Source organism: Myotis daubentonii, chromosome 2, assembly GCF_963259705.1.
Source record: "Myotis daubentonii chromosome 2, mMyoDau2.1, whole genome shotgun sequence".
Classification (NCBI taxonomy): Eukaryota; Metazoa; Chordata; class Mammalia; order Chiroptera; family Vespertilionidae; genus Myotis; species Myotis daubentonii.
This window is the reverse complement of record NC_081841.1, coordinates 213902865-213915074: the sequence shown is the minus strand read 5'-3', so window position 1 is coordinate 213915074 and position 12210 is coordinate 213902865. Positions and strand designations below refer to the sequence as shown.

Below are 12210 nucleotides of genomic sequence, written 5' to 3'. Positions count from 1 at the left end.
TATCCCATTTTTTTCAGCACCATTTGTTGGAAAGGTTGTCTTTTTCCCATTGAATGGTCTTGGCACCCTTGTCAAATATCATGTGACCATATAAGTGAAGGTTTACTTCTTTGCTTTCTTTTCTATTCTATTAGTCTATATGTCTGTCTTTATTTCAGTACCAAATTGTTTTGATTAGGGTACTTTTGTCATAGGTGTTGAAATTAGGAAGTGGGAGTTTTCCATTTTTGTTCTTCTCTTCCCAGGTTGTTTGTTCTATTCAGTTTTCCTTGAGATTCTACATGAATTATAGGATGGATTTTTCTGTTTGTGCAAAAAAACACACAAAACATTGAGATTTAGACAAGGATTGCATTGCATCCGTAGATCACTTTGGGTAATATTGCATCTTAGCTTAGTCTTACAATCCATGAACATGGGCTATCTTTCCATTTGTTTATATTTAATTTCTTTCATCAATGTTCTGTAGTTTTTATTGTAAAAGTATTTCACCTTCTTGCTTAAGTTCATCCTATATATTTTATTATTTTTATAGTATTGTAATGGAATTGTTTTCTTTATTTCCTTTTTGGATTATCTGTTATTAGTGTATAGAAATGCAACTGATTTTTGTGTGTGTTGATTTTGTACCCTGATACTTTTTAAAAATTATATAGCATTTTAAATAGCTCTATAACTCCCAGGATGTATTCCCTGTGGCAGATTGTTTCCAAGTTGAAGGAGGAAATAATTCTAACAGAGAAAGAACGCACAGACCTTCAGCTGCACCTGGCAAGGACAGATTGGTGGTGTGAGAACCTCGGAATGTGGAAAGCTTCCATCACCAGTGGAGAGGTAGGCTTCATTGCTTGTACTTACAATTTATTTTAAAAGTTTGATTTCATAAGAAAAGATTTTACTCTGGAGAATTAAGGTTGAGGGTGGAAATCTTATATTTATTCTCCTAGACTGCATTTGTCCTGCCTTCCTTCCCCCATATTTCACTCTGGTTCTCCCATGACTGGGAGCTACACTTGGCTGCCTGGTAGAGATCTACTCTTACTCCACTGTAGACAGAAAGTTGTCCTTGTTCACTGGAACTGTAAGAAACTTCAGATTGGAGCAGTTAATATCTTTAAGTTACCATCTTATTTTTCCATTGAAGGTTGAAATAAAATGGAAAGCACTATTTGACATTTGGAGGTAAAAAGTTTTAAATTTAAGTGTTTCTGATTGTTCCATCCTTCTGACTTCAGTTGTTCCAATGTCAGTAGCTGTAAGATCTTTAATAAATATTTTGTCCTTTGAATTAGAAAATATTTTGCTATTCTCTGATGAGATGGAATAACCTTTCTTAGAATATACTGTATCCCTTTTATTTTGTCTAAATAAATAATTTCATTTAAAAGAAAGAAGCTTATAGGCATTTACACTGTTAATGCCTTTCTATCTGCCGGGACCTAAAGGTCAGGTCCCCAAGTAACAAGATTCCGAGTGAGAGAGTGTTAATGCTTTGCCCATCATTGTTTCCAGTGGCTTGTTAAATACTCAGCTCCTTAGATTTGCAAGCACCTAGCTGCCCAGCTTGTCTTTATTCATCCCTGCCTTTCCCATCATCCCAGTGGCTGCATATGCACTGGGGGAGGGCTTAAGAGTCACAATCTTAATTGTTCTCTAGATTAGAGAACGAAACAAAGCATGTTCTCCGAGAGCCACCCCGAAAGCACACACCTTACCTGAGAGCTTAACCAGGTACCCTTAGTATATCTTCGGTACTTATTGGCACTCTTACTAAGGTAAACTGCAGGGTAATATGCTTTTTGGGGGCAATAGATCAGGGAGGATTGCACCCAACCTTGAAATACTATATAGAAATATCAGCCTTGATGCATGGCCAATATATTGCACAGGACAATGCTGGTTTGATTCCTGATCAGTGCACAAACCTGAGTTGTGGGATTGATCCCCAGTTGAGGCACGAATAGAAGGCAACCGATCAATGTTTCTCACTCATGTTGATATCTCTCTCTCTCTCTCGCTGTCTTTCTCTCCCTTTCTCTCTCTAGTATATTCTTGGGTGAGGATTAAGAAGAAACCCTTGATAATTGTAGATGGAGTTATCTTTAGGGTGAAGTCAGGGGTATCTAGTGTCAAAAAATGGTAGAGGAGGCCTGTGGAGGGAAAGAACACAAATTCTGTCACCTCCTCAGTGTTGCCTTAGAGCTGCCCCTGACATTTCACAGTTTATTAAAATCATCTTCCAAAGGCAAATGCTGCAGGAGGGAGAGAGGGAAGGGGAGCTCTCACGAGGCACCTTGCCCTGGTTCTCAGCTGTTCCGCGGGAGCTTGCTGCGCACCGAGGTCACTGCAACGGGAACGGAATGCACCCAGAGGGGCCGCCTCAGTGCCAGTCACCAGCAGTCCCACGGGAGTGTGCAGGCTTTGTTTACACTGCTCCGGACTCTCCTGGGCTGAGGCTGGACCCCCACTTACTAGACGTGTGATGCCAGGACAGTCAGAGACCCTGTCTGTGCCTCCCCTTCCCCTGTTCTTACAGGGAGAACAGTCCTGCCTCACAGGGCTCAGCGTGTGCTCAGTAGGTCTTGCCTCTCTGTTCTTTGCTTTTCTTATTGGCTCTTACTCTCTAATTCGATTTGTTACTGATTCAAGCTTAAATTCAATGTATTTTCTTTTCTGATCAATTTACATTAAAAATAATAGTGGCCTCTGCCTGGTCGGTGTGGCTCAGTAGTTGAGCATCAACTAGTTGAGCATGAACCAGATCATGGTTTGATTCCTGGTCAGGGCACAGGCCTGGGTTGCAGGCTTGATCCCCAGTGTGGGGTGTGCAGGAGGTAGCTGATCAATGATTCTCTCTCACCATTGATGTTTCTATACCTTCCTCTCTCTGAAATCAATAAAAACATATTTTATTTTATTTTTTAAATATATTTTATTGATTTTTTTACAGAGAGGAAGGGAGAGGGGATAGAGAGTTAGAAACATCGATGAGAGAGAAACATCAATCAGTCGCCTCCTGCACACCCCTCACCAGGGATATGCCCGCAATCAAGGTACATGCCCTTAACCGGAATCGAACCTGGGACCGTTTAGTCCCCAGGCCGACACTCTATCCACTGAGCCAAACCGGTCAGGGCAATAAAAACGTATTTTAAAAATAATAATAAGTAGTGGGCTTTTGTGAATTTGTTGGGGTGCATGTGTGTATCTGTATAAATATGTGTATGTGTGTTTATGAATTATCTAAATTGGGAGGTAGAGGACATTGTATCTCCTAATGTAAAATTTCATGAAAATAGAAACCATGATTTGTTGAATCCTGAAATTAAACTGGGGAAACCTTCATATTTCACACCTGTTTCCTTGCTGTTGCTTTGATTTTTCAAGGGAACACAGAATGGTAAGTCTGCCATATTAGTTTTCTTTTGCTGTAGAACAAATTATCACAAATTTCATAGCTTAAAAAAGCAATACCCACTTCTTAGATCACAAGGCCATGGGCCCATAGTCCAGCACCATATGGCTGGTTCTCTGTTCATTGTGTCATAAAGCTGAAATTGAGACGTTGGCCAGACTGAGTTCTTGTTTAGACTCTGGGGGAAATTCCCTTCCAAGTTCATTCAGGTTGTTGGCAGAAGTGGTTCCCTGAGGTGGTGGAGCTGAGGTCTCTGTTCTGGTTGTCAGCTGGGGTGGTTCTTCGTTCCTGGAAGTGCTCCCAGACCCTCTCCTTGTGTCCCTCTCCATCCTGAAGCTAGCAGCACGCTCAGTCCTGTGTCACCAGTCCACCTCTGTGACTGCCTCTTCTCCCACTGGCCAGAGAGATCTCTGCTTTGAAAGGGCTCATGCAATTAGGTCCTCCCAGGTCATTTCCCTGTATTACAGTCAGCTGTTCCAGAAACCATCCTAATTGTCAGGAGAGAATCCATCAGAGTCACAGTCTCGGCGATTAGGCAGGGCGCATTCACAGAGAGCGGGGAGTCTTGGGGACGTGTAAAATCTTGCCGCCACTGGCTCCCCATGCTTGTTGTTGTTATTGTGTTTGTTTTGTTTTGTTTTCCAAGGTCACGGAAGAGAATGGTGAGCAGATGCCCTGTTACTTTGTCACGGTAAGCTTACAGGACGTTGGAGGAGTTGAAACCAAGAGCTGGACGGTCCCCAGAAGGCTCAGTGAGTTCCAGAATTTACACCGGAAACTTAGTGAGGTACGAATACTCACAGAACATCAGAATTTCTGAGCAGGAGGAGTTGTGAGAGCTCATTTCAGTGTTTCCCCATAAGGAAACCGGTTAATCTTTCTCTTTTGCTGTTGATACTGGCAAAATGGTATTTTTAGCCTGACATTTAGAAATTTACTCATAGATCAAACCATCTAGACCAGTGATGGCGAACCTATGACACGCATGTCAGAGGTGACACGCGAACTCATTTTTTTGGTTGATTTTTCTTTGTTAAATGGCATTTAAATATATAAAATGGATATCAAAAATAGAAATCTTTTTTATACTATGGTTGCAAATATCAAAAAATTTCTATATGTGACACGGCACCAGAGTTAAGTTAGGGTTTTTCAAAATGCTGACACGCCTAGACTCATCTAAATCCTTCAGGACAGGTAATGGTCTGATCTCCATTGTGAATGGGGCCCCTGAGAACTCCAGAGCTGGAAGATGGCCAGGGTCCTGGAGCGGTTTCACAGCTGCCAGTTGTGACCATTGGTGGGCAGTGAAACCAACTATGGGTGCAGCAGTCGAACAAGACTGGGACCTATTGGATTTCATCACAAAACGTTGGGGCGTCAGTTAAGTGTCAGGACTGAGCACAGACGGGAGCTCGGATCCCAGCGTGAGTCCTTACTACTCTGACCTGGGCCTGTCAGTGTCTCTGTGCCTCTTCTTCTCACCAGGAAATACAAACAGCATAGCCCCTCCCTCCCCTCTTGCAGAGCTGCTGTGGGAATGAAGGGAGTACATGAATACAGTGTTTAGGAGAGTGTGTGGCACAAAATAAATGTTATTGTGGTGTTGTGGTAGTAATGAGCATTGCCTCATGGGAGTTCTGTTTTGTTGTACACACGTATCCATTATTCATATAGACGTGTACATCTGCGTGTGCCTTGTGGGTTGCAATTTAGCATGTATTTCCTACTGTGGGTTTTGCTTAAAAATGTTTGAAAACCATTCATCTAGGTCAGTTCTTTCATTTGATAGATGGGGAAACTGATCGCAGAGAGTTTGACTTGGTATGGGACGTTTGCATGGTGGCCAAAGCAGGCTTAGAATGAGGTCGTCTTCCTTTCCGGTCCTTATTCCCCCACTGGCCTCGGAAATGTCTCCTGTAAGTCTCCTCCTGCTGGAGGTGACTGCCCTCCACCCAGCAGTTAAAAGTTCTCCACTCGCTTCTGCTTTCATGTCCCTTTTAATCTCTTGCTCAGAATGAACACATCCTGGTTAAACCTGTGGCTACCTCTCAGACCCTCTTTTGTAAATGAAATGTCTGCTCTTTAACCTTTTCTCCTAGGATGATTTTTAAAAATCCTTTTATCACTAACTTCTGGATGCTATCACTTCTTCAACTGCTTTTAAAGGATAGTGGCCAAAACTGAGTGTCATACGACAGTTTCCCAAGTGGATTATGGCCACTTTAGCAGCATGGAAACCAAAATATTCACCTTATCATAAGAACAAGTTCCCCCCAAAATCTTTACAATTGATACTGCAGAAACATGCATCCTTTGCCCTGTGACAAACCATTGTGAACCCCAAGTTTCATATCAGTCTAGTTGCTGATAAAAACAGAAGGAAGGAGAGAAAGGAATTTACAGGAGATTTTGTATTAAAATGTACGTGGAAAATAACATGTTCTTTGAAAATCCGAAACAATGACACTGAATCGCGAGAGGAAACTGAAATTCCACGTCCAGTTCTCGTCTCGTCATCGCCTTTCCTCCTTGTGGCCTGCTCACTGGGTCCTCTCCTGCCCTGGTGTCTCCTGGCGAGTGAGTTTTCTTCTGAAAGTAGCCTCCCCGTTGTCGACTGTGACAGGAAGCACCTTCTTTAGGCCCCTGATGACTTTAGCATTCCCTTCCAACTGTCACTGCCTGTTTCATTTCTCTAAAACCTTTCCCCAAATTTGGGCACCGGTGACACTTCCTTCCTGGGCGCCTGCCTCTGTACTCAGTGCTGCAGGCTGTGTGGGAAAGGCCCCCGGAAACGCCTGGCACAGGTGACTTGTGACATGGCCTTTCTGGCTACGGCCAGGCCGCGGGGGCTGCTGTGACCCTGAGACAGGAGAGGAGCTGTGGCAGGCAAGCTCTGTGCTCTTCCTTCTCGGTTCCTCTTGACTCCTGACGCCTGTGCCAGCGGCCCCGTGCCTTAGTGCGGGCCAGTGTTCGGAAATGGGGGCCGTCTGGGGCATGGGGAACCCACGACCTCTTATCTGAGGGGCGGACTGGCAGAGTCCTGTGGGGATTGCCATGAAGAGCAGAGTTTATAGTCTGATGGATCGGGGTTTAAATCCTGATCCTCGGTTTTCTCATGCATTAAAGAGGAACGCTCGAATTCCCGACTCAGAGCTGTGAGGCTTCTAGCACGGTGTCCGGCACAACCTAGGGCCTAGTCCACAAAGGGAAGTCTGTGGTCCTTACTTATTAACATACGTTATCATTATTAATAGCTCTGCGTCCTGCAGTTTGCCACTAAAGACAGTAATAGAGCTTCAGCCCAAGTTACTCCTCCTTTCCATTTGTGTTCTTTGTCAGCTTTGATCGCTTTAGACAGCAATGTTGTAAACCCGGCAGGTTCTCCTGTGAGCCAGGAGGGCTGTGCTCCTGTGCGCGTGTGCAAACCGGCCCTGTCCCCGTGGCTTCAGGACTCGGGGGTCAGGGTGAGCTTTAGCTTTTTCATCATATATCCCATTCCTCCACATTCTGTGAGCCTGGTTAGAACAGGCAGGTTTTCAAGTCTCAGATCGCAGAGGAGCGAGTATGGGAGGAAGATACTTGGTTTGTTCTGTGTGTAATTCTGAATCTCTTTCCAATTTAAAATGTAAGTCCGAGATACTAACACTTAACCCCCCTCCCTCCACAGTGCTTCCCTTCTTTAAAAAAAGTCCAGCTGCCTTCTCTCAGCAAGCTGCCTTTCAAGTCTATCGATCAAAAGTTTATGGAAAAGTCCAAGAAGCAGTTAAACAAGTTTCTACAGGTAAGACCTGAACGTTTTAGCTATGCGAGGAAAACCAGAGACGTTGGGTCATACTGTCTTCAATGTAAGAGCTTGCTCATTTGCTTTCTGTTCGCATAGGCTGTGCCGATCCTCAAATGTCTTTTTCTTTTTTCTTTTGGTAACTAAAGTGTCCTGTGCCTGCAGAAAATGCAGGTATCCTGTGTACAGTTTTCTCCATCTTTACAGACTGAACACACCCTCAGCCCCACAAACAGAATATTGCCGGTCCCTCCAGCTTCCTTCTCACCACTGCTCCTGAGCCAAAGGCGACCGGGATGCAGACGCCTAACCTTACAGATGGTTACAGCTGGCTCTGAATTGTGTATAAATGAATCACAGAGGGTGGGCTCCTTGTGTCTGACTTTGTTCACTCAACATTATGTTGATGAGATTCACTCATAGTGCTGTTTTAGTCTAGATCATTAGTTTCATGGTTGTATAGGTTTATTGTTTTGGTGTTTTTTAATTACAGTGTACTCTAAGTATCATTTTGTATTAGTTTCAGGTGTACAGCACAGTGGTTAGAGAGTTATATACTTTACAAAGTGCTCCCCTGGATATTTCCAGTTCCCACCTGGCACCATACAGCCATTCAGTATTACTGCCTGTGTTCCCTATGCTGTACTGTACGTCCCTGTGACTAGTTTGGAACTCCCAGTCTGTACCTCTCAGTCCCTTCACCTCTCTCACCTGGCCCCCCACTCCCACCCCTCTGTGCCTACAGGTTTTTCGTTGTGTGAACACACTACAGCCTATTCCTTCTGTGGCTGGTGATCATTTGCAGAGTTTCCAGTTGGAGGCCATCTGAGAGCTCTTGTTCTAGGAAGGACCTTTGGGTTTACAGATTTCAACCTTTGTCTGATCAGATCCACTGTGAACATCATGGACCAACTCCTGGGACGAGAACTTACCCTCTTCCACCTCCCAGTTCCCGTCGTCAGAAGCACAGCGTGCTCTCTGTATTCCACTCTCTCGGGGTACATCATCCATGAGTAGCATTTCCCACTGCTTATTTGTTCCTGAACTCTGTATACTTTAATACTAGGCACTTAAACCTTCTTATGGTCACACTGTTAATTTTACTGTCTTAACCAGCAGTAGCACTTGCTTGTACATAAACCTGATTTATGTTCTCCTTTCCTCTCTGCTAAAGCCAGATAGGCGGTACATAAAGAAGTTAGGAAATTTCCAGTTTAAGGGCCAACAAACATCTCTATATATAAAAGGCTAATATGCCAAGTGTCCCTCTGCCCATCCGACCGGTCTCTACGACACACACTGACCACCAGGGGACAGGAGCTGCCGAGCTGCAGTGACTTGGCAGCAGTGGTTCTCGAGTGATGCACCCTGAAACCAGAGAGGAGGGAGCCCAATTCCTAGCGGGGCCGTGCGAGTCCACCTTCAGCCGTGGGCTATGTTGTTGCTGGGGCGCTGTCGGCCCGAATCTGGTCACTGCTCACTTGTGTCTGTGTTCCACTCCCTGTACGGCAGCACCTTTGCAGAGTGCCCTCTCGCACTCCGGGACCCCTCGGGGGATGGCAGAGAGCTGGTTTCAGCCAGATCCCTGCAGGCCATGCCAAGGGACCCCACCTGCCGGAGGGACCCCGCTCTCTCTGTGCTCACTCTGTAGGCGCCCTTCAAGCCACGGTGCCACCCCAGGTGCGCTGGCTGGGGAGGGACCGTGGGAGGTTGGCTCCAGGGCGTGTGTGCCTGTCTGGCCCAGTCCCGCCCCTCCGACCATCTTCTATTAATTTCCTTTCAATGTGCACGAACCCGCGCACCAAGTCACTAGTGGTTATATAATTAGGTAAACAAGCCCTTCTTGGCAGAGGGAGCAGAGGGAGACGAGACTCTGTCTGGCGGGCACTGCCGCCGTGTGACAGCGCGGGCTCCTTTTCCCAGCTGGTGTGCAGAGTCTGAACGCAGCCATGAAAGGGTGGTCGAGTGGAATCCTTTGTATTGCGCAAATATGTAAGCGGTTCAAACACAAACGAGTGGGCATTTCAGAGGCGGTGGTTCCCGTTCTGCTAGCTGTGTGCAAAGTGAGGATTTGGGTGGCAGTGAGCAGTGCAGACCAGGTGAGCTCTGCTGTCTGCACACGTCTCCCACCGGCAGGATGACTGGCACCCAGCCACCTAGAGAGCACGGTCTGCCATTACGACCACTGAGAGCTGATCTAAGACGTTGTATTCCAGGAGAAAGGGAAGTGGCTTGGGTTCAGAATTCTGAGGACGCGAATTGCCTTCATTGCCCGGGCCACGGCCTCCACAGCGCAGACGTGCTCCCACAGAGCAGTAATCAATCCTTTCCTCCCCAGAATCTGCTTTCAGATGAAAGGCTGTACCAGAGCGAAGCCCTTTATGCCTTCTTGAGCCCTTCTCCTGACTACCTCAAGGCTGTTGATGTGCAGGGGAAAAAGTCCACCTTTTCATTATCCTCCTTTTTGGAAAGACTTCCCCGCGACTTCTTCTCCCATCAGGAGGTGAGTGGTGCCATTTGTTAGCGTGTCTAAGCAGATGTCTTATTGAAGGCAGTTCGAAGTAGCAGATAGTGGTGGAAAGCATGCTATAACGGGGAAAGGCAGAGGCATCCACTTCGTTATTACCACTGTCACATTTTGGACACCTGCTTGTGCTCCCCAACAAGCCACAGGGAAGCCTAGAGATACAGAAATGAAAGGATTAGTAACATGTAGGTCAGTGATGGCGAACCCATGACACGCGTGTCAGAGGTGACACGTGAACTCATTTTTTTGGTTGATTTTTCTTAGTTAAATGACATTTAAATATATAAAATAAATATCAAAAATATAAGTCTTTGTTTTACTATGGTTGCAAATATCAAAAAATGTCTATATGTGACACGGCACCAGAGTTAAGTTAGGGTTTTTCAAAATGCTGACACGCCGAACTCAAAAGGTTCGCCATCACTGATGTAGGTACGTGGAAGATCCTCAAATCCCATTGGCATCCAAATGCCGGGGAAAGGCATCTTGGGAATAAGGAATTTGGCAGCCCAATTCCTTATGCAAAACTGAAGCCTGGGTAAACTTGGGCTGTACCACCTCCCGCTGGTCTGATGTCACATACGCCTGGACCGCGGGCGGAGAACGTTCGCTTGTAGTTCGAGTGTCTGGACCTCCAGCCCCACCGAGGGAGTCCAGGCTGAGGAGTTTGGACCTGATTTCCAGGGAACGGAAAGCCCTGGACTACTCTGAAGCAGTGGTTCGTATGGGTGGATAGAGGGAGGCTGCAGACATTTGCCATCTTCTGTTCTGGGCCTCCGCTTCCCTCACATTTAGGCCACGGATGCCCTGGGTTGGCTCTCCAACAAACTGCACAAGACGGTCTCCAAAATGGCATCTCCTTAGTTCATTGCCAAGTCGCCCTTAATGAGCTTGAACAGAAGGAACTGGCGACGAAAAGGAGCGTCATGCTGCCGCATTCTGAGCTGCAGGAGAAATCTGTGCAGCACAGAATATGTCCACACCAGTGTGCTGGTCTCCGTGTAAACCGCCTCCCCTCAGGGCCCCTCACCTCTTCCCGTCACAGCCCTGTGCGTCATGTCTGGCTGTACCTGGCTGGCTTACCCCTAATTTATTCCCCACCCCTTCACAGCGCCTCACCTACTTGTAGCAACAGCTACATGACTACTTGTCGGTCTCCCAGAGCTCCGGGCCACCAAAGTCTGGATCCACATAGCGCTCATTGGCACTACCCTGGTGCCTGCAACTTGCTGACATGCAGATCAGGAAATGAGACTAGCTGAAGGACAGAATAAAAGCTTGAATCAGAGTTTTAAAAATAACTAGATTACTTTAAAATATGCAATTTGAAGAACAACGAATTTAGAACCATTTAAGTTAAAAAGCCTTACTTTTAAAACTCAAAATGCTTAGAAAACTATTTTGCTGTCTACTGATTCACTCCTTATCAGTCCGGTGACAGGTTTTTCAGTTATTTTAAACCTTTAAAGCTTTAAGATCAGGCTCTCCCTTGGGGTTAGATACATTTTCCACTCTTTATTGAAAATGCATAGATGTCCGCATGCAGGATGGTTGAAGGATTGTGTGAGGTGGAGATGTTAACACACAGTTTGGAATTACACTTGAAAAGGACAACAACTCTACCACTTTCTTGGGTAGTGACCTGCTTCCTGTGACTTTTCTGCACCCCCAGGAGGAGACAGAGGAGGACAGTGACCTGTCAGATTATGGTGACGACGTGGATGGGAGGAAAGACTCCTTGGCCGAACCGTGTTTCATGTTGATTGGGGAGATTTTTGAACTTCGAGGAAGTAAGCCTTTTTGTTATTATTTAGTGTTATTGTCTAGTTAAGTGGTTATACATGTACACATTTAATATCCCTTTATTCCTGAATCAAACTTGTATTTATATTCATTCATTCAATTCATTCATTCATTCATTCATTCATTCATTCATTCAGCAAATACTCCTAAGGGCCAACCAGGTACTATGGCTGGACCTGAGGATGCGACTGTAAGACAGATGGCTAGTGTACTCTTGGCACGCAGGGCCCTGGCTTACCCTGCACCCTGTCCCTCTGCGTACAGAAAGAGAATGCCTTGAATTTCTTTTCACGTGACTTAGCATAGTCTCACTGCTTTATCACCGGAAGGTAAGCAGAAACAGTTTTTCGTAGCAGAGGAACAGCCCTGATGTTAAAGGTGAGGTTTGGGTGTTATGGCTGAGATAGTGTTATGGCCAGGGACACAGGACAGCCTCCATCCTGCTTCAACCTCAACCACCTATTTTTGGTGGAGGAGTGGCTATCAGTGGAGGGCTGGGGGGATTTTGTCCCCAGGGGACACTTGGCAATGTCTGGAAACCTTTTTGGTTGTCACAACTTGGGGGTGGTGCTACAGCCAGCCAGGGGTGCTGCTAAACTTCCTGCGATGCCCAGGTGAGCCCCTCCCAACAGACTTATCCTGCCCCAAATGACAGGCATGCTCAGACTGAGAATGCCTACC

The 12210-nt window shown here is 45.9% G+C and overlaps 1 protein-coding gene across 2 annotated transcripts in view; it reads left to right on the top strand.

Moving 5' to 3' along the window:
- The window catches only part of SNX25 (sorting nexin 25), a 97090-nt gene that overhangs the window by 76094 nt on the left and 8786 nt on the right, over positions 1 to 12210 (top strand). For both annotated transcript variants that reach the window (XM_059685662.1, XM_059685663.1), the window contains exons 11-15: positions 703 to 834; positions 4062 to 4202; positions 7086 to 7199; positions 9538 to 9702; positions 11399 to 11516. In XM_059685662.1, coding sequence (XP_059541645.1) covers positions 703 to 834; positions 4062 to 4202; positions 7086 to 7199; positions 9538 to 9702; positions 11399 to 11516 — 670 coding nt within the window. The remainder of the gene's footprint in view (positions 1 to 702; positions 835 to 4061; positions 4203 to 7085; positions 7200 to 9537; positions 9703 to 11398; positions 11517 to 12210) is intronic.